This window comes from Cuculus canorus, chromosome 5 (genome assembly GCF_017976375.1).
Source record: "Cuculus canorus isolate bCucCan1 chromosome 5, bCucCan1.pri, whole genome shotgun sequence".
Classification (NCBI taxonomy): Eukaryota; Metazoa; Chordata; class Aves; order Cuculiformes; family Cuculidae; genus Cuculus; species Cuculus canorus.
The window spans coordinates 67,498,149-67,519,398 of record NC_071405.1 but is presented as its reverse complement, the minus strand read 5'-3'; the positions used below and the strand labels follow the sequence as shown (position 1 = coordinate 67,519,398).

Below are 21,250 nucleotides of genomic sequence, written 5' to 3'. Positions count from 1 at the left end.
TCCAACTTAAAGAGTCAGAGCACAATTGCATGCATGGTCAAAGATGGATCATTATCTGAGAGTGGTGGATGCATATTCTCTCATTTAGCCATCAATGAAAGTGGGTAATCTTCCTGTTCAGCACTGGGAAAGATTCTACTGCCAGTATCAGTGACCAAATGATGAAGAAGAACTAAATGGGGATCATAACTTTCTGGATTCTGTAGAGAAAGGTTTTCTAGACAAAAGAGAAATCACTAATCACCAGCCTCTCACTATTAGCCGATCGTGGGACTACCTCACCAGCCTCAGTTTTGTCAGCAGCAATGAAGAATATCTCCTTTTTACTCGATTTCTTCATCCACTGAATGATTACGGTACGTAGGATCTGTTACAGGTCGTAGTGCTGGCATAAGTTATTTTCTTTGAATGCCACTTCCCATCAAGTAGATTAAGACTGATGTCCTAAACATTCAAACCAATGGAATTAGGATTACAGAATTGTGTTTCTGTACTACAGAAATTGAAAAGTTCTGAACTTTACGGAACCAGGAAAACAACAATAACAACAAACCCCAAGCCCTCTGTTCTGCTCAGACAGTCTGACGAACAGTCTGCAATAGTATGTTTTCATAACTAAAATTTTGCCCTAAACTTAAGACCAATACCCTTTTCTCTCTGTTCCCATTAAAGTATAACTTTATGTGTATTCTCTGTTCATCTCTCTTTAATTCTACATGTGCCACAGAACAAACAGCGTGACCCATCCCGGCGTTACCTGCTAAAATAATTTTCAGATTGTTAAAATCAGTAAACAACATGATCAGTTCTGTCACATGCTATCCATTTGCATTCTCCAAAGATATTATTTAGCCTAGAAAGGAAAATGTTAGAAAAGGATCTGGTTCGGGTATATTATCAAAAATACAGACAAAACCATTACCAGTTCTTAAAAATCAAGAAACAGCATTGACTCATTAACAACTGTGTGCAACAAGAACACCAGTTTTGTTACGGACAGCTGAAGATAGATTGAAACCCATTTTACACATACCTGAGAGAGCAACTCCACCAGTGAAGCTTGCCTGATTTCCACAACAAACACAATACAGATTCCTTGTTAACCACTAGTCTCTCTTTGCCAACAATTCTCAGTCAGAATTCAGAGAGCACTTAACAACATTTAAAAAAGAAAGTATATATGCTACAATAATAGTATGTGCACACAGTAGATGCATAGTTATTACCATCTATTTTAAAAATGCTGCATTTAGGGAGCTTGATTTTCTTGTGTTAAACACATCCAGGGCATAACAAAAGCTCAGGTATTCTCCTCTTTAACTAAGGAGATTTCAATCATGCACCACAGACAAGACCGAGAAACATCCAATAAACCCAAACATTAGAAAAGCAAACAAAACCATGTCTTGGCACCACAGCTCTCCTTTAACAGCATGTACTCCCTCCACACCAGAACTAGTTGATTTACCAACCGAGATGCAAACCACAACGTAATCACTCAGCAGAGCCACAAAGAATAGCACAGTAGGAAATTCAGGATCTCATATTCTTTCCTCAGAAAGATCGGGGGAAAAATTCAATTCATCAGTAAAGCAGCAATTACTTTCAAATTCTAACACCTTGCTTGGTTACAACATTGTTAATATCAGCCATATGCTTCAAAACCCGAGAGGACACAAGAAAGTTTTCATCAGCAAACCTGGTGCTGTGCTGAAGCAATATATGAGCATCTATGAAGAATCTGTACCACTAATAGTGTGGGCTGCAGTTTGTTTACCTTACTTAGCAAGCTGAACATGTTTATTAAGGGAACAGAAGAGCATAACTTCTGGTCTTTGTTGCTTCTTTTAATGAGGTATCTCTATAAGACAGCAGACATGAATGGAATGAAATACTCTGATAGCGATTAGTGTTGACTGAAAGACATAGTAAGACCAACGTGAGTTTTCTAGACTGCCCTTCAGAGGACTCCTTAGTACCTGTTTTCAGGTTGAGAATTAAAGAAACGTTTTTCATAAATTACTACCTTGAGTATTTCAGAGCTATCCAACAGAATTTATACTCGTGTAGTAATGGAAACTTGACATAATTGAGAGACTAGGATCCAAAAAATAATGATCATTCCTGCTCTCCAGGAAGAATGAGACTGGTACGACTCCTAAAGGCCTGCAAAACCTGGGCCTTAATGAAGCTGTCTATGTGAAGAAGAGCAGGTAATAAACCTAGAAGACAGGACACACTGCAGAATACGACCACAGCACCTCTTCCAGGTAAGGATGGTTCTGTCAACATGTGAACACAGACCACATTTAAAATGTCAAACAAAAACCATACTATATGGTCCACCAAGAACACCGAGTTTATAGTGAAATTTATTGTTCTGCTTCCTAATACAACAAGCTACAAGGTACATACAGTATAAAACGAGAACAGCCACAAAGCAAAGGTGATAAACATCCTGTGACGGTACAGTGGAGGCAACATCTGTCTAATCCTTCCACTTTATTCCACAAACAGCAGCTAAAACTACTGGCCCGCCCTCCCTCCCACCCCCCCTCCAAAAATATTAAAAAGTAAACTGTCTCTCTCACTTAGGAGCAGTGGGATTCGTTGGTTTTTGTGAGGGCACTGGTTATCTGCCAATATCTCAAGAAAACTGTTGAAACTAAAGTAACAAAGAAAAACTGTGAAGGTGGGAGTGACATGACACATGCAAGATGCTCATGACACCTTGGTTCACTTCTCCTCAGAGCAAATGGCCTGTAAAGAAAGGAAAAGTTTGTTACACCAAGTAAAACAGCAATTAATGTAGTCAGAGTTAAGATATGGTAAGCAAAATCTAAACTTTGCAGGACTAGCCACTCAGCCAAACTACTCAGTTAAACAAAATATCCTCCTATTAACAAGGCTTAGAGATTGATAGCTGTCAATCCCTCTCCTTTTATTTTTAGACACTGTACAGGAGGGTGCACATTGACATGGGCACAGCTGCCACCTATAAGGCTCCAAAGCAAATAATCTTTTCTGGAAGAACGCTTAACAAGGACATGAACTGCAACCTCTTAAAAACATCTAAAATCCATCAAGCCTATAAACACGCAGGAAGACTGAATACTTACCTTAAAGGCACAAAATTCCATTTCACCTCTTTTTCAAATATACTTGGTGCGGTTCAGGGCTCTCTCAGCAAGATGACCACTTTCATCTGTTATCTTCTCCCAATCTGTCTGTCCAACAACAAAGCCAATGGCCCTTTTCCTGTCTGCATCTTTTTTTTCTTCTAGATCCGCCCACCGCACCTACAGAGAATATACAATCAGTAGTACAATTTCTTAAGAAATCCTGAGATTTCTAGGTTTACCACTACAGATAAGAGTATAAGAATTCTAGTTTCTATTCATTTTCATTCAAACAGGTAAGTATTAATTTGTTTTCCAATGGCTAAAGATGGAAACTACATCAGTTACTCCATCTCTAATTGAACATCCTATGTGTTCCATGGAGTAGAAGAAAGGTACAGGTGATTAGCCTTTTCCATTTCAATTCTGAGTGCTGAAGTGTAATTTCTATCATTATTTCTCTGTTCAAAGCAATGCTTTCTGCAGGAAGAATTATCAAGGATTCATTTAGTGTCTTCATTTTTTGTACAATCTGTCTTTCAACTGCATGGTGGAAACATCTAGAAGATGACTATGAAACTGCAGAAAGATGGTGTTAAAGAGCAACCCTGCAATGAATTAGTGAATGATAGTTTTCTCCTCTATCTTCTGTTACATATTTTTACTTAAATCTTTCCAGTACTACTTTACATGAAACTTCTTCACGCATTTGTTATCTCCCCATCTTTACAGCTGCAGTCACCTCCTTTGTGGCACTTCATGGTCACGCAGACAACTTGCATTCATCCTGTTCAAACATATATAGTCACTCCCTTCCTCACAAAGCCAGAGACATCAATGGAAGGAAGTGCAACAGGGACAAGGGAGTGAGGGAGGTGATAATGAATGGCTACAGTCCAGAAAGTCAGCTGGAACACACCATGGCAGGACAAGAAAAATCAGTAAGCAAAGGAGCTCTTCTTTGACATCCCAACTGATCAGTTCCATTCAGGCTGATTTGTAACTTAGGGACACAGCTTTTTCGCCTTTCTGCCAGCACTTCCGTGTCCCACATTCCACCTGGATTTCCCTGGACATTCCTGCTGATAAACAATGTTTGCTTTCTTCCACCATCACTTCCTCTGCCAATGCCTTAGTATCTCCATTTCTCTCACGCATGCTGTCCAGTACTACCCATGTTTCCTATTTGATGTTACAGAACAAAACAAAGCCCAAACACCCACAGTTAAATTACTTTTAGTGACAAAAACTAGTCTTTCTTTTTCAGGGGGGGAAGTATTACCTCTTCCTATTATCACTCTTTCATGTTCATCTATGATTTTTTCCTCTTTTTTTTCTCAACAGTACTTGAATATGTACTATTTTATGTTCAGAACAGAACTACAGATAAAGTGGTTGAAGCCAACTTTCTATACACCATCTCCCAAGCTTTACGCAAGATATATGCAGGAGGTGATGTCTACAAGACTTAATTGATATAAAACCTACATAGCTGATACTTTCCTCAGCTGAATCTTTTTGAATATAAGAATACTGTACTATCTCTCTGCCTACTTATTAAAAACTCTAAAAAAAATTAGCTTCATAAAATAATTGTCTTGGAATCTGCACTGTATATCACGCTGTTGCCTTACAAATCATACAGAGTACAAGAAATGGACTCTACAGTTTGCTCTGAAACAAAGCGCATCATCTCTTCCAGCAAGAAATGGGCTATGATTCCATTCTCAATCTCAAAAGCTATGTCATGCATAGTTAATGATTATTATCTAAAATTCTTCACTTTGTTATAGTTGTTCTGTTAACCTCTGGACCCCACTTTTAAGAATATTCTTACAGAATGGATCAGCAAAATGAAAAGCGAGTGAAGCTTCTATATTCATAGATAGAGAATGACTTGATACTTTTTTACAGAGACATCTATATGGTCATATACAGATAGTAAGTCATTTGAAAGTTTATTACCCTTTTCTTTCCAGGTTCAGAAGCACGTGTATCATAGTCATCTGGAAGCTGTAGAAAATCTTCCATTCTGCTGGCAATTGCTTCCCAGTCACGTTTCCTTTTAGCGCCAGTCCGCAAACCATCCAGCTTGTCTGAGAACAAACAAAGAGCCTCAGAGTTAAAGGAGAATTTTTTTTTTATATGTTATTCACACAAACAGGACGAGAGTGGAAAAAAAAATTGCAAAAGAATGAGCAGCAGAACTTGTACATCCAGCTCGTCTCGACAGGTGGAATGGTCGGAGTTGAAATAAACTAGAGAAGACTCAACACCATTTTCAAGTTTTATTGATCTTTCACATTAACTGTGGGGCAATAACACTCAGTCTTGTTACTTGTATGAAGGAGAAAAGCTTGCTTTACGGGATGTTCATGCTATATGGAGTCGGTCCTTACAGATACAATATAGCCATCAACAGCTAGTAACCACAGATCCACCTTTCTGTACTTGAACGCAATACTAAAGCTGTAGCAATTTCCCCAATTCTGGGGCTTAATATTGTGTCAAACGTGGTATACATGCAGTATCAGGGAACATGTGATGATTGTATAATTTAATGCATCAAAGACAAGCTTTTGAGATAGTGTTTCTGCTAAACAAAAAGCTCCTTGGAAACCCTGATCCCCCCCTCTTCTTTTCCTCTCCTCACAAGGAAAATATACTCAGAAATCCTCTGGGACTGGAAAAAAAAATTCAGAATGTTTTGTTTTATGGTGTAAGGGGTCAGTCATGAATATTTGAGCAGTACGTTGGTCCAACAGTCATAATTTTCTTCTTTTTCTTACTGAACGAATAAGGCATAAGGAGGAACAATAACATTCCTAGGTTCTAAAATTTCATTCCTCTTTGGACACGTGTTTTCTGTGACAAAACACCTTTAAATTACGTGGCAAACTGATTTTGGAAAGGAGATGAAGTATTCATTGTACGATTACGAACAACAAAGCATGAAAATGAATAACAGCTTCACAAGTCGAAGGAAATCCTAGTATTTCTGTCAATGTACGACTCCATCCTATAAGCCAACAATTCAAGCATATGCAGGAGGAATGGTAAGCTTGGCAGTTACATTCTGTAAACCCTTTCCAGTGATGCCAGTAACATTGTTTCAGAAGTCACTGATATAATTAAATTTACACACAAAAGCCCTCAGAAATAAACCAAATACAAGGCAGTGTATTTTCTAGATAGCAGAAGAGGATGTTCAAAGTTACGTATTTAAAAAAGTTCAGAGATGAGAGTTTTTACTTAATATGAGAGAGAAAAGAGCAATGATGGAGATAAATGTGAGACAATGGTGATGTAGACATGCTAGTGTAATTTAAATGCCATAAACTAACGATGTACTTTCTCCCTCATAAAACTCTCAAATTTTTAAAGACTCCACCTTTTCCCTAGAGCAGATACAGAATTTCTTCTAGGAAAACATTTTAATCCCCCTCTGCCTTTTTAATTAAAAAACCACAACATTTAACAAAACTGTGCAGAATATTTGTCTCTGTTACACGTTATCTTGTTACACGATTCAGTTAAGATTCTTCTTTTGTTTTAAGTTAAATCTGCCGAATTTGAAGTTAAATCTCCACAGAAAGGCAGCATTCCCTCTAGAAGACAAAATTGATACATACAACATTCCTCTGTTATTCCAGCACAGAATGTACTTGCACTGTTCTTCAGTATTACTCTCAAGCAGCGTTGATAATTCACAGCACATAGGTTTCCAGAAAAAAAAATGACATTGAAAAGGAGAGCAACAAATCCACCAAGGAGCATGAAGAACTGAAAATTCAGGAGCTCTCTTGTTGGCAAGTACCTGTACACAGACATATTCCTGTTGGAAGGCAACACGCTACAATACAAGCTCATCTGATCACCAGTGTGGAAGGAAGAGTTCAGTCTCCCACTCCCTGCTGCACACAGACCAACTGAAAACACTGCCAAGAAATATGTAACTCTCCAATGTCAACAGAGGAGTTCAGGAGGTGTTCAGAGTATGAGGTTCCCCTCTGTCCCTTTTTGTTATTGCTACACAGAATTTATTTTAAAATGTTTTCTCCTCCCATGTTTGAAGTTGGATTGCCTTTTCAGAGGGATCTGCTTCCATCCATACTATGTGGTCCAAGGTACGTGTGCCATGCAGTACACTCACTACAGAAATGTCAAAAACCTACCACAAAGCGTTATTTCAGAATACTCTTTTCCAAAAATGAGATAAGGTTTCATGTTATAACAGTGAATATTGCTCATGAATATTTATGTCAGATGATTATTTAGTGCTAACACTATCAAACATCATTTTACCATTTCAATTTTACAACCAATGAAGCAGCAGCAGCATTTCTGAAAACCCGCAGAACTTAAAAACTCACCTTTAGTATTTTAATAATAAAGCATATGACAGCAACTGACTTAATCAGCTCCTTCAAAAACTAAATGAATCAATCAGCTAACTTGTGCCCTTTCTTATACAAAAGCCACATTGTTTTATGTAAAATATTGTGTGTTCTAGAGAAACTTTTAGAATGGTATCAAAACTTCAGCTATGCCAGAGCTTATTTCTCCTTTCCAGAAAGTTTGTAGAACTCACCAAGCCACACGCTGAAACAGAGTACTGCGCTAAACAAATAAACTAAACTTCAAATAGTCAAATTTTTTAAAAGCGAGTCCATTTCTGTAAATTTAAATACAAGAGCCCGTGTGCACTATGCACCAAGACAGACCAGTGATTAGACTTTAGAATAAAAATGTGTCTGTGCATGCACAACACAAGGAAATGATACACCACACACAGAGGAATGCATCACTCCTACCAAAGCAAATCTGAAGTAAAGCGAGAGCTCTGGAGTGTACAGTATGGTGATTGTCACAAGTCAATGTTGCAGCTAAAGAACACAAAACTTTTCTGAGGCTTATTACAATCAGTAAGATCTTATTGTGCTTTCCTGTAACAACATCTACTCGGAAAGAAAACAAAAAAGCAAAACAAGACTTACAGTGCTGTCTCTGAATTCTGCACTTCTATCACTTTAGCAAATGTGTGCCCTCTGGGACCAAGATAAAAACTAAAAGCAAGGCCATCTCGCCCCAAATAACTCACCTTTGGAATAACAAATGAATACCACAGTTTATGTGCCTTTCAGGAAATAATTTTAAGTGGTCATCTACAACAAAGTCTTGTTGTGAATTAAATATAATAATTCTCACTCGCAGACTGCAAGTGCTCAGAATGCACACCTCGAGCTAAAAGCTGCCTCTCCTCGCAGAGCAATTTTTCAAAGAAACAGCATTAGTTATACAGGAATGCCTGGCTTTAAGTGCATGTTATGACAGAATTTGCTTTTAATCTACAGTTCTATATACTTATAAAAATTAATCTAGAGTGTATTTATGAAAGTATAACTGTGAATAGTGAGTTTATAGAAAGATTTTAAATTAGAAGTACTGTTACATAGAGTTGTACCACACATGCAGAAGCAAACCTCAACATGTTAAAGATGTGCTGCACCCCATTCACGATACTTTTTACTTCTTATAGGAACGACAGAAAGCAGCAGTTTTATGCAGACTGCATTGGTAAAATCTTCACTTAAAACCATTACCGTTCAGCAACCCACCCCTCAAACTGATCATAAGGACTAGAAATGCCTTTCCATGTGTACACCTTCCACATGAATTTCAGTCTGAAAGTTGCTTTTGACTTCGACAGAATACTAACATTAGCACTTCGGTCTAACAGAACCAGCAGCACTAATCAGAACAAAAAGTGCAGCAAAAATAGTGCCCTCATGCTCCTGTAAAGTCCATTTTGCAGCCTACTAAGAAGGATTCTAGTACTCTCTGAGAACTGAATAGTATCACAAACCCTAACTTTTCAACATCTAAGTTGTTGAAAAAATACACCAAAGCCTTATCACTCAGAATCAACTACAAAGCATGGCACTACTTTGTTCTCACACAGGTCAGTTTTGAAAAGTGAGAAATATCTTCAATACAGTTGGCTACGAGGCATGTTTCCAAGAAAGTAAGACGTTACTGACAACATTTATTCTTGAAAAACAGGTATGCAGTATGAACAAGAATGCAGTGCAATGTAAGTTGACTCCGCTTTTTATAATACAGAAGAGATGAATAAAGAACAGAAATATTTCTTTTTCCAAATTTTAAGATAAAGTACTTTCCTTGAACAGATGGAAGAGCGATCAATAGCTATATAAAATAGCGCTGGTTAGAAAATCATAACTCCCTTGCCTCTGGCAGAAGATAAATTCCTTTTCTGTATAGATGCTCGTGCAGTTTCAGACACGTGTATGAGATCAATACATTCACTTGTCTTTGGTAAGGAGGCACAGTAAAAATGAAAATTCGGGTTTTGCAAACATCATCAGATACCAACTATGAGAAACAGGAAAAAAAAAATACCCACCTAGCTTTGCCTCAGAAGTGTCCATCTCCCATTTGCTTTTCGGAATGTAACCCTAAATCATACACAGAGAGAAGCTCGGAGGATTAGAGAGACACACACATGCATATCACTTTTGAACTGGAAACAGCATTATAACGGGACCTTAATGTATTTCTTTTTGCAAGGTACAATTCTTGTTATCAGATGAAAGAAACAAATTACTCAGTATTTCAGAACTTCTGCATCCGCTTCCCATTCAGTGAGTTTGGCAGCCCTTGCAAATCATTACAAGGCTGCTGCCTTCTGCAAACACTGAACTCCAGAATGAGTCTAACAGACAGCAATGGTGCTTGTGTGCACAGTTACTATATCATTTTATCCCAAGTGGCAACACAACTTATCAGGCATAAAGAATACCCAAAGCTTTACAAATATAAACGAAAGTTACCAAAGTCACAAGCGTTTAAGAATATATTCCCAGATTTACTACACACAAGCTTCACTTAAACCTTTTGAAAGGACACACCGAATTATTGTATGAGTGGTTAGTCCACAACTAAACAAAATGCTTTTTTCAGTTTAAATGAGAGTATCTGCTGAATAACTAAGATTTCAGTATTATTTTTCATTTTAAAATAACCCTCTTAGTTCAATGATTCTTTCAAATCACTTCTTCCCTACAAACAACGTCATCATACGTTTTACATGCAATGATCTTTAGCCAGTTTATTCCTTGTAAATGATCATAAAGATTTTAAATTTGGAAAAAAAAGGTATTTATTTTAGATATTTTGTTATCTTTTCATTTTATACTCTTGGACAAGTAAATCCTTACTCTTAGCAATCCCTTATAACACATTTCAGCTGTTCAGATCGGTATAAAATTACTTATGGTCCTCTGCAATCACATAAAAGGCTCAATGTAGTGAAATGGAACCACTGTGAGAATTTTATTATTTTAAGAATGATTTTTATTAGAGAGGGAAAAAAACTGCTCTAGAAGATTTCAAGAATAAAACAAACAATCCACAGACCAGTTTTATTACACTAATTTCTTTCCTGCTCTGTTTATAGGTTGCCTCCACTGTGGTAAACATATACGTGTATTTGTTAATGCTATGTGTGCAGAGTGAATATCCCAGAGAGCTACACTGCTTTTGATTATGTTCAGCATTGCTCTTCCAAAATCCTTGAAAGAACTTTTTTCTATTGAGCATAGATAAGTGACTTGAGATTACCAGGTCCCTGTACTTTGTTGTTTTCAATCAAGTCTGTAATTAATACAAACTAAGACAGTTTGTGCTGCAATATTTCCTTGTAAGAAACGAATAAGCTTCATGTATGTATGCGTGTCTATACTTTTAAACCACGTCACACTTTAAAATTTGCTCAGAAAGTTTACATCGCAGCTAGAAGCCTGTATTGAAGAAAGTGATGAGTGATACGCTGGTGAGAATGCTAAGTTAAATGCATCGATAATTCATACCATCAAGCACAGAAAAGAATTGTCTAAGTGCTACAAATAACTTTATGGGACTTGATAATAGCAACAAACGAGTGACTTTGATGGTGTGAAATAGCCTGTTGTGTGCTGAATCTGTAAAATATCCTGGTCCTCAGATAGGATAAGAGAAGATTCAGACTTCATCTTTCAGTACAAGATAGCTGGATATTTCAACGACATCTGCCAGACGGCAGGAGCTTGAGACCTCTCTTTTTACAGGAGTAAATGCAGCAAAATGAACTGAAGAACCCTTACCAACTGCTCTCAAGAAGGCAACAGATACCAAACCAAGTGTACTGCTCCACCTTTCTGTCTGACATATCTCTTTCTGAGATTAGCCATGTGACTGAATAATAAAAATTATATACAGCAGATAATTCTTTGCTATTTTTCATCTCTTGTGAATCTAAGTAGAAAACATTCTTATACGTAGATTGCTTTTAGTTACTAATAATTTGCATAGTTTTCACCACCAAGCTTTCTCCATGTTTTGTAACGGCCTACTGTTAAGTGCTGTAAATTAGGACGCTCCCCAGAGCCCATACACACACACACACAAACACACACACAGATTTATGCAGATGTCTCGAAAGTTAAAAGACAACTTTCTCTTCTAGAAAAGATATAGCTCATTTCCAAGAAATGAGACTAGCAGCCATATTCTTGTAAGCATGGATGCTCCTCTGCAATGTTCTAACCACACTTTATGTAGTCTCATACTTTGTGCCAGAGAATAATTTCGTAAAGAGAATAAATGAGTCATGTTGCAAAAAAAACCCAGATGTTTATTAAAATCCACTTTTCCTAAGCTTTTTTTTTTTAAAATTCTGTATTTCAACTGTTTTTTAAACTGCCGCTCCTGAGGAATAGTAAATTCCCATCAAGAAAAACGACTCATCTCAGACATTTTTGGTTACTTCCTGTTATTGGAGTTTAACTGCTTGGTTGTGGGAACCAGGGTTTGACACATTCAACTCATCAAGCACTGACCAGTTGCAGCTCCAACATATACCAAGAAGCTACATTAGGAAGCCTTCCGTAGCCTTTTAAATACATACCTAAAACCGCCAGTCCTCAGGGCAATTGTCTAACCTTCATTTATTCAAGAGACCTAATCCCTCATTCTGGAAATACCTACTGACAAAGTCAGTGAGTCTTAGCAGAGAAAGCATTCTTCTTCATAATTGTTGTCATATACTGTGACAGTTGAGTTCTTTAGACACATTAAAGGAAATAAATTAATCTTTGGCCACTCTTTCCATCCCTCCACTTAGTGTAATTCTTATCTAATGTGGAAGACAGTGCTATAGCGTACTGCAATTTACAAATGTCTGTAGGAGGCATATTGTCACGCTCCGCTGATAATGCTGTTTGTGGCATATCCTCAGAGATTCTTAAAAAAAATCAGTTAGGAATATTGTGATTTAACATTAAAGTTTTCCTAGAAACGTTTAAGGAACAAACTATTAGAAATGTGTGTATTAAGATCGCATTGTTCAGAATAGCAATAGGCTGGCATTTATAAGACTGAGATTCTCCCTCAGACACATTAACAAAGACATTTTTAGAGATGGCTGGTGTGTCTCCTACCAGTTCACTTTCTTCCTCCTCTGCTGTATCCTTCTTGACTTCTTCTTTCTGGTCTTCAATATTTGCATCAAAATCCTCCATCTCCACCTGTTCCAAAACACAAGAACCAATTTAAAAGGCTCTGCTTGACTTGTAAGTATTACTCTTTTAGCAGAGTAAATAGAAGATTCCAAGTTCAAACAGAAGAGCAAAGAAAAGATTCATCTTGAAAAGTATGATGATGAAGTATATATATGAATACTGTCTCCACTTTAGCTTCTTTCAGAAGGACATTCCCTTCTAGCTAGAGGGACAAACTGGAAGACACTTCTCTTGCTTCCCACACAATCACATTTCAAAACCCGAAATCTCAGTCAAAGATCTTAAACTCACCATTTACGCATCACTGGAATGGTGTTCTCTGCATAGAACATCTCTATCAAGCCTTTATCTTTTATATATTTAAATATCATAATGACGAGTGATAACCAGAGATTAACATAATTAAGAAAATGTATGCTTTAAGATATACATCCAACTCTGCGCATCTAATGGAATACTTTCTGGGGTCCACATCTCCAATGAGGATTCACATATACTGGGGAATACCTAAAACTCTTCAAGTACTTCTTCATACTGTGAGTAAAACCTTGACGCACAAAGTAAATCCCAAGTCTGCCCTTCTCTGAGTCTACTTGGTTGCTGAGCCTTTTGCTGTCCTCTTTAAGATGACTATTTTCCAATACAAATAATTTGAAGCTTCAAAAAATAACCTGTTGACCTTATGACAAACTGCAAACAGTAAATGCTCTTCCTACATCAGCAGTTCACCAGTTTCTATAGCAAGAGCTGTTCCAACAGCAACGTGCAGATATGGTACATTCACAATGACCATACAATTAACACATTAATTTATTCCCAAAGCTCAATGCAACAATACAGAAAGCTGACATACCAAAGATACATGTCATGGCAAACTGCAAATGGAATAAAAAGGTAGCACACTTCTACAACAAGTGTGATCTTCTGCTACATGTTAGTTATCTACTTCTTCATTCTCTGCTATAGGTCTGTATTTCTCAAAGCAGAGACTGAGAGGAGTACTAATTTGTTTATTTCCTTATTTATATTATCAACTGACTTCCTCGGTTATTAATCCAGTAATCTGAAAAAATGCTGAGTTTCATCTCAGAGCACAAAGATGCTCTTTAACAATCATTGCTATAGAGGAAAGTGGCTTCAACTCTTCCTCAAAGATGTGTAAGGTGATAAAAAGTAACATGTACCCTCACATCTGAATAATTGATAAGAATAATGGAATATGCTTGTCTGACACAGCGATTCTGGCTTTCTACAGTGCCAAGTACAATCGCCCTGTTGTGATCAAACATTTCTCTGCTTTGTATTTTCAGTGGAGTCACACCTACATAATTTGTAATTTTAACAAGCACAGAGATTCCCACCTCTTCGATAGCAGCATCCTGCAATAAAGAACGAATGTCCAGGCGCATCATGTGACGTGGTGCTGCCTCCCAGTGATCAGACATCTAATAAAAACAAACAAAAATGAAGCATCTTTAAAAATGTAAGATTCAATGGAAAACTAGGTTTCTGATCATGAACGAGAGATGTATCTGTACTTAAGTAATTTCAGTCAATCCCATGAAATAACTACCAGCTCTTCTTAGATGTAAGCATTATGTAGTCTAAAAGAGGTGAATAGTTTTCCAACAACAACAGGCCTAAGAGCACAATGAAACCTATAATTAATCCTATGACTCCAGAGGTATACAGTTACCCTGCTGATTTCCTTTAGCTTGCGTCCATGAATATTCCTCTTGGAACAAGTCTGGTTATCGGCACTCATTTCAGCTAAGTATACCTAGAAAGAGAAAGACAATATTAAATATTGTAAATAAATCTGAGTTCTTTTTCTACCTGGCAATATGCTCTACAGTTGTACATTCTAAGAAAGGCAAATTTGTAACTGTAGACTGCAGCATTTTCCCTGAACGCTGGAGAGACTTCACATTGAAAAGTTTAGAAATACCAGCATATGGATGTTAGCAAGCTCAAATGCTTCTTTCAGGCTCCATTACCTCAAAACCTTTGGTTTTTGCAGCACTCCAAAACTGTTCAAAATGTCGCACTCTATCATTGATAGCATCAAGGATAATGAAGGGGAAGAAGCCATCATCCAAGGTCTTTTTGAATGTTTTGAACATGCTGGTACGATAGGTCTCTTCCATTTCAGCTTCGTATTCATACTCCATCACCTTTATCAAGGACAAAAGCATTTAAGAAAGAGAACGCCCATTAAATTGCTAATGTTCAACTAATGAAAGTCATGACCACAAGGTGCGCTAGTATAAGGAAAACATCAACTAATGAATGTCATGACCACAAGGTGCGCTAGTATAAGGAAAATATCTTTCAGGTCAACTTTAAAGAATTTGACCATTGTGCATTTAAGTTATATTCACTTATTTTGAAAAAAAGAGCCCAGAGACCTCTGCACTCAAAGCCACAGACTGAAATTCAGATTGCCACTGTGTTGCTCCAGAATATTTGTTTCTTTCTCAATATAGGCAATTGAACTAGAAGTACCTTTTTTTTCACTTTTTTCCCTGTATCTGGGTCTCTCTCCTCTTTTTCCACTTCAGTGATAAAATAGTCATCCAGGCTGAGCACTCTTGGTGCAGGTCCGCCACATTCTACTTCTTTATCCTGGGAGGAAAGCAAAAAACAAAACATACATTCTTGCTGTAAAAATTCCATTCTGCTACAGAGGATCTTCAGAATGCTTTTGGCAAACAGTAGTTCCTCTGTATTCAAAAGAAAGAGAACAGTATCCCTCATGCCTGCTAACAGTGGAGGGGATTCACACGCATATGAAGAAACAGAACATGAAATAATAACAGGCTGAAATTCCAGACAAACAGAAAGGAAACGGCAGAGGAAGTGCATATAAAAGACAAGCAACACTACACAGTGAGCAGTTGTTTACATACCCTGATGAGTTTTGCTACATGTGTCTTTCCACTGCCAGGCAGCCCTCTCATTATGATTACAATCTGAAACAAAGAAGATGTAAGAAGATCCGATACTGTACTACCTGTAACAGAACCTTTTATGGCAAAAATTTTCTTCCAGAAAATTATGTGCTCTGGGCTCATACTTTTGCATATCATCAAGCAAAGCTAGTATCATGCCTCACTGCCTATTTCACAAACCAGGTTGTGGGGAATGGTAGTAGTTCCATAGAATAAGAGTATATTGTGTTAAACATCTCAGCACCTTATACTGCATAAGACTTAACAGATCCGGTTAAAATAAAATTAACTGAATGAAACTTGTCTAAATGCTTTATAGCCTGGATCTTGTTTGTTCTTACTTTATATGGTGCACTGCTAAATCGTCTACTCTGTGTAAAGCCAAGTCTTCCCTCTAATACACCAAAAACCCAAGGTGAAGATCTCAGAAGAGTCTAAAATAGATTAGCGTTACCCACTAAAAGGAATTTCATCTTGGCATTCCCAAGAAGTTTACATCTCCTATGGACTCCTAATAGCTATGCTATAACTCTCCAGGCATCTGCAAAGGAACCAAGAGAATTTCCAGAGTTTCCTTAAACGCAGGCTTGCTCCCAACATATTACACTCATAAGCGTTATAGACCTTGTAGAAACTGACTGTTGCTCTCAGAATGCATACTCACCCTCTCTGGACGGCTATCTCGTCCTGGTGGCTTCAAAATATCATCTACATTTTTAGATTCTGGCTTCCTTTCCACTCGTGGAGCAGGTGGTGGCTGACGAGGCATTGATGGAGCAGAAATAGGAATCCTTTCCTCAGGGTAATTTCTACGATCACCTTCAAATTCCAGTGTTTGGACAGAAGAATTTTCTTAGTTCAGTAAAACAAAAAAAATTAAGATGTTCATACCCAGCTGAGGTGATTTAAACAGACTTTCATTATTTTAGATAAATTAACAGATTTACCCCCAAAATAAGTTAAATTTCTAATCTTGAACCTATTGCAATCAAAGACATTTTTTAGTGGAGTTAATAACTGTTGTGTTCCTGATCTCACCACCACTGAGAAACAAATCTATACGACGCTATTTAAAAACATTTTCCTGAATTATATCTGAACAATTCATCTTCTCCAAATTAACCTTCACCTCTGTGAGCCTGTATTTTTCATAATATTCTAGCACGGCTTCAAGATTGAGAAACTGTACCTCCAAACATGGGAGGACCATGATCATATGCTGGACGATCCGTCTTTCGTTCATAAGGTGGTCTTTCAAAACCACCTCGCCTGGAGGGAGGATGGTCTTTCTTGTCACGGTAAGACTGAGTCCTTGTAGGTGTAGTAGGAAGAACCCTGCCAAAAGAGTATTTTGTGTAGTTCAAAAATTTATAGTACGGATTCTCAGAGAGAAATGAACATGTACCTCACAGGCAAAATGGACAGCCCGATACCCAATATAGCCTGAACTGAACTGGATTGATTACAAGTGTTCTGAAGCCATGTACCTATCATCTCGTGGATGCCGCTCTTTTTCAAATCTCTCCCGTTCATAGTCCACAGAACCACGGTCTCTGTGCAATTCCCGCTCTCTCTTGAAATCCCGATGATCTGTGTTGGAAGTACCTTGACGCTCAAAATAAGGCTCACGATCTCTTTCTCTGCTGTAACGACTGGGATGCTCTGAAAGGAGAAACCCGTGAAAATCCAAACTCCTAAAACATACTCTGAATTTTGTATTATTTTTGAAGGAAAAGCAACAAACAAGAGTGCAGGAAAGTATACTTTAAACTTATGATGTGAGGGCTAGAATTGACTTAATCAGCCACTAAGTTTCTTTTCCAATCAGTAAGAGACAACCATATCACAAAATCCTACTTAAAGCTACGAAATTGAATTTTAAAGTGGCTGGGTCATTGACTGCATTACTCCTCTTGACAATATAAACTGCTGTTCTTACGGGCCTCTGAAGAAAATAAAGCGTTTCTAGCTTAAACAAGAGTTACTTAGTTTAAAACACGCTTTTAGTGCCTTACAGTTTTTCTTAAGAACTAACTATCTGTCTAAGAACTAGCCAAGCGCTCCCTACCTTTTTGAAATGTTTGCCTCTCCGGTAGAGGTTCCGGACACAGGGTTACCCTCTCCCCATATGGAATCTGTTCCACTTTACTGGTGGTTATATCTGGTTAAAAATAATACAAAAAAAAATTATCAAGGTCTTAAAATATTCCTCTTCCATTTCCTTTCCTCCGTTGTGAAAAGCAATCAGCCAATGGCATTTAGAAGCGACTGGAATAACTTACTAAAATTTATTTTCATGGGTAACGCAAAAAGAGCTATCCATAAATACACCACACCTTGGTTTTGAAAGTCTGAAGCAGGTTTGTGTGTGTGTATGTGTACCACATATCTTAAGAACGAGACTTCTGCTTTCTCAGAGGAGTTCAGGTAGCACGCATGGACAGAAGACAATAAATATTAAAATGCTCTGAAAGTTTTGATAACTCATAGGACTAGTGTAATGTCAAGAATATCAACTGAAACGCTCATGTCAGATTCCTAGCAGTGACAATTTTTCTAGCAGCTTTTAGGAAAACATCTACTTAAAGAAATCAATATGGCTTCAACTCATGTTACAGCATCTTGGAGAGAAGAAAAACAAGCTCTTGAAATGACAATGCACAATTTAAGAATTTCTTTAGGACATCATTTCACTCCTATTAAAAACTAAGAGTACAGGAAATAATTCTATTATTATTTATTATGTTAAAAAAAATTCAGAGCCTGTTAAAGAGTGCACACCCTTCAGAACCAGAACGTTGCCTCCCTCCCTGCTTAGAGGGTACCTCACACCCATTTAGACACATATAAATAATGCAAACATCAGTCACACTCTGCTTCAAGTTACTAAGTCATATCTAAGCACTGTAACAACCCAAAGTACTTTCTAGCACAGTTATTTCCACACTCAGCTACAAGGGGATTAAGAGAACGTATCAATATCAATCTAAATATAAACACACTGATGTAATCACATTAGTTGGTGTTTATCAGAAGGAGGAGACCTGGCTACACACCACTCAGTTCACATGAAACAGTTCATTAGCACAGCATCGAAGAAAAATCAAACTACAGAGTCCTTAAAACTGCACTGCCTATCATTAGATCACAATGTTTGCAGTCTACAGGTCAGCTGCCAAACATCTACAGCATGCTCTGCATAGCACACTCCTTTAGAAAGAAGCCAGTAGGACAAATTAGCTTTCCATGACAGATCAAATAAATACGCTGTAATATTTACCTCGCCCATGGCCATAATCCACAGTTTGCTGTATCACAGGCGCTTTAGGAACCGGTGGAATAACTGGAGGAAGCGACACTGGTACCACTGACGGAAGAGAGGTGTGAACAGGAGGTACTTTCACAGGCGAGGAGACGGGGGGAGGTCTCATTGACTCCTGTTTACACAACTGATACTCCATATTCGCTCCTTTATCCTCATTTGTGTCCCAGAGACCATGGAAAGAATCCTCATCCCAGCGTTCCTGTTCCATAGCAGAAGGTGATGGTTTTAAAGACTGATCATGACTTTGGGTTGTAGTTGGAGTAGAAAGTGGAGCATGTGGCCTTGTTATAGGTGCAGTAGGCCTTGCCAGTGGGGCACTTGGTCTTGTCACAGGGGTGGACTGTCTGAACAACACAGCAGGCTTTATAATAACAGCAGGAGAAGATTTAATAGCTTGGGCCTCTACTGGTGCCTCTGAAGATAGCTGAGAAGAAACCTAGATGCAGAAAGCACTTTTAATGTAGATCTGTAAACTAAGCTTCCCTCATCCTCTGCAAGTCTGTAAGCACAATGGCAACCGGTAATCAAATCATAAGCAGTTTCTAGCACCTCCATCAAGGTGTTACAGGTCGGAGGACAATATTTCAAGAGTTGTTGGCCTGAATTATTTTGGTGGTTGTTCACTATGCAGAGGCTTAAACACTATTTATTTTCTCCTTCAAAATAACCTTACCAATTTAAGGTCCGGTAGGCCTATCTCAGCTCAAAAGTGTCTATGGTTTTATTACCAAAGACTCCTGCTGTCTGTAAAGAGGCTGAAAAAGTCTGAAAGCAGGGCAGCTTGGTGATGTACAAAAGGACTGATAAGGCCAGCTTCTTTCTGGAAGTCACTGGAAAAACTCTCAGAGAGCAGAATCACCTGGAAATCTCTTAACAAAATCAACATCAGATCAACATAAGAAATGGGGAGGTCTTGTCCACTGGAAAGAAACAACAAACCAAAACGCCTTCATGAACCAAACATTCCCACGGAATCCCACATGCTGTGCCACAAGAGCCTTCTCAGCATCACAGCAGATGCCAAGTTACAGGCAGCTTTAGCAGCAACATGCATCAAAACCTCCAGAATAGTTATAGATACAAAGCTGATCTTTGTAATAACGGTTCAAAGTCACAGCAGAAGTCTGAAGACAAGAATCCCAAGAAAGTCAACTGTTTTTTGAATACCTCGGGGCAGATGGGTGAAGTAGTCAGAGATACAAAATATCAAAGCTGAGTAAAGTCACTTCCTAAAGACATCAACATAGCTACAGTTCTTGCTAGCAAATCTGTTCCATCTTTTGCAAAGATAACTTTTTGCTTTTCCATTTTTTGCTTTTGCACCGTGAACACGGAAGAAGTCAACTAGGCAAAAAGAAAACTTGCAGTGCCTCATTCACTGCATAACACTTCTCTGGAGGAAAGGACAAACAAAGCTTGGTCTGGCTGAATGTCAGACCTGGAAAATCTCTTAACTAAATTTAAATTAGCTAAATTTATTGGTACCAATAACGGGGGTTAAAATGTAATGAAGAATTAAGACTGTGCATTGACTGGAGTATCTCCTCTAACATACATTTAACAAAATTCCTCATTCATTCTAGGACGGATTTATAAACCTGAGATAACACAACTGCACGAGTTCAGCTGGTTTCTAACTGGATCTGAATTATCAAAAAAACAAATATATTTCTCTCTTTAACGTCTCCAAAGAGGAGATAACTCTTAAAGTAGAAAAAGCAGAGCAAGATGGGAATTAAGATGGTACCAGAACCTAGTTAGACAGGGAACAGAAGGGTCTTCACAAGAGCCCCTGTTTTGAAAGAGCTCTCACATCATACTATGTTTCTTGTACGTCATCCCACAGCAGTCTAGGCTGTTGAGCCTCATGTGCTACTGTCCCCAGGGGGTCATGCTCAGAAGACACGATGGACTGAACGAGTAAGAAAGGCTTAGGAAAATCTAAAGAAACCATGGAGTTGCTTTGCCTCAACAGAATATTGATGTGAGGGCTGCTGGGGAGGCATTCCACAGAGAGGTTTTGACCATCAGAACACAGAACTGATCTGACATGCACATTAACACTAATTGCTACCAGTATGTCATTAAGTCAACACAAGATGAATTTACCTGAAAGGCACCTGGCCTCGTGCTTGTGGTCTGTGATCTAGAAGAGTCCTGTGTGGAAATGTCAGGTTTAAACTCTTTCAACTTCTGTAGCTGTTCTTTTTGCTCTCTGCACATGAATCACAGGAAAGTGTTATCAGTCTGTAGCTTAAATGAAAAACTAAAGAA

The 21,250-nt window shown here is 38.0% G+C and overlaps 1 protein-coding gene across 4 annotated transcripts in view; it reads right to left on the bottom strand.

Moving 5' to 3' along the window:
• Positions 1 to 2,533: 2,533 nt before the first annotated feature.
• YLPM1 (YLP motif containing 1) overlaps positions 2,534 to 21,250 on the bottom strand; it is a 33,228-nt gene continuing 14,511 nt past the window's right edge. The window contains exons 6-21 of one of the 4 annotated variants that reach the window (XM_054066891.1): positions 21,086 to 21,191; positions 18,932 to 19,175; positions 17,720 to 17,812; positions 17,139 to 17,313; positions 16,841 to 16,986; positions 16,316 to 16,503; positions 15,610 to 15,672; positions 15,206 to 15,325; positions 14,698 to 14,874; positions 14,397 to 14,480; positions 14,062 to 14,145; positions 12,620 to 12,706; positions 9,547 to 9,598; positions 5,085 to 5,215; positions 3,120 to 3,299; positions 2,534 to 2,760 (exon numbers count right to left, since the gene is read on the bottom strand). In XM_054066891.1, coding sequence (XP_053922866.1) covers positions 3,153 to 3,299; positions 5,085 to 5,215; positions 9,547 to 9,598; positions 12,620 to 12,706; positions 14,062 to 14,145; positions 14,397 to 14,480; positions 14,698 to 14,874; positions 15,206 to 15,325; positions 15,610 to 15,672; positions 16,316 to 16,503; positions 16,841 to 16,986; positions 17,139 to 17,313; positions 17,720 to 17,812; positions 18,932 to 19,175; positions 21,086 to 21,191 — 1,897 coding nt within the window. In that variant the 3' untranslated portion in view covers positions 2,534 to 2,760; positions 3,120 to 3,152. The other 3 variants (XM_054066892.1, XM_054066894.1, XM_054066895.1) reach the window with 3 other exon arrangements.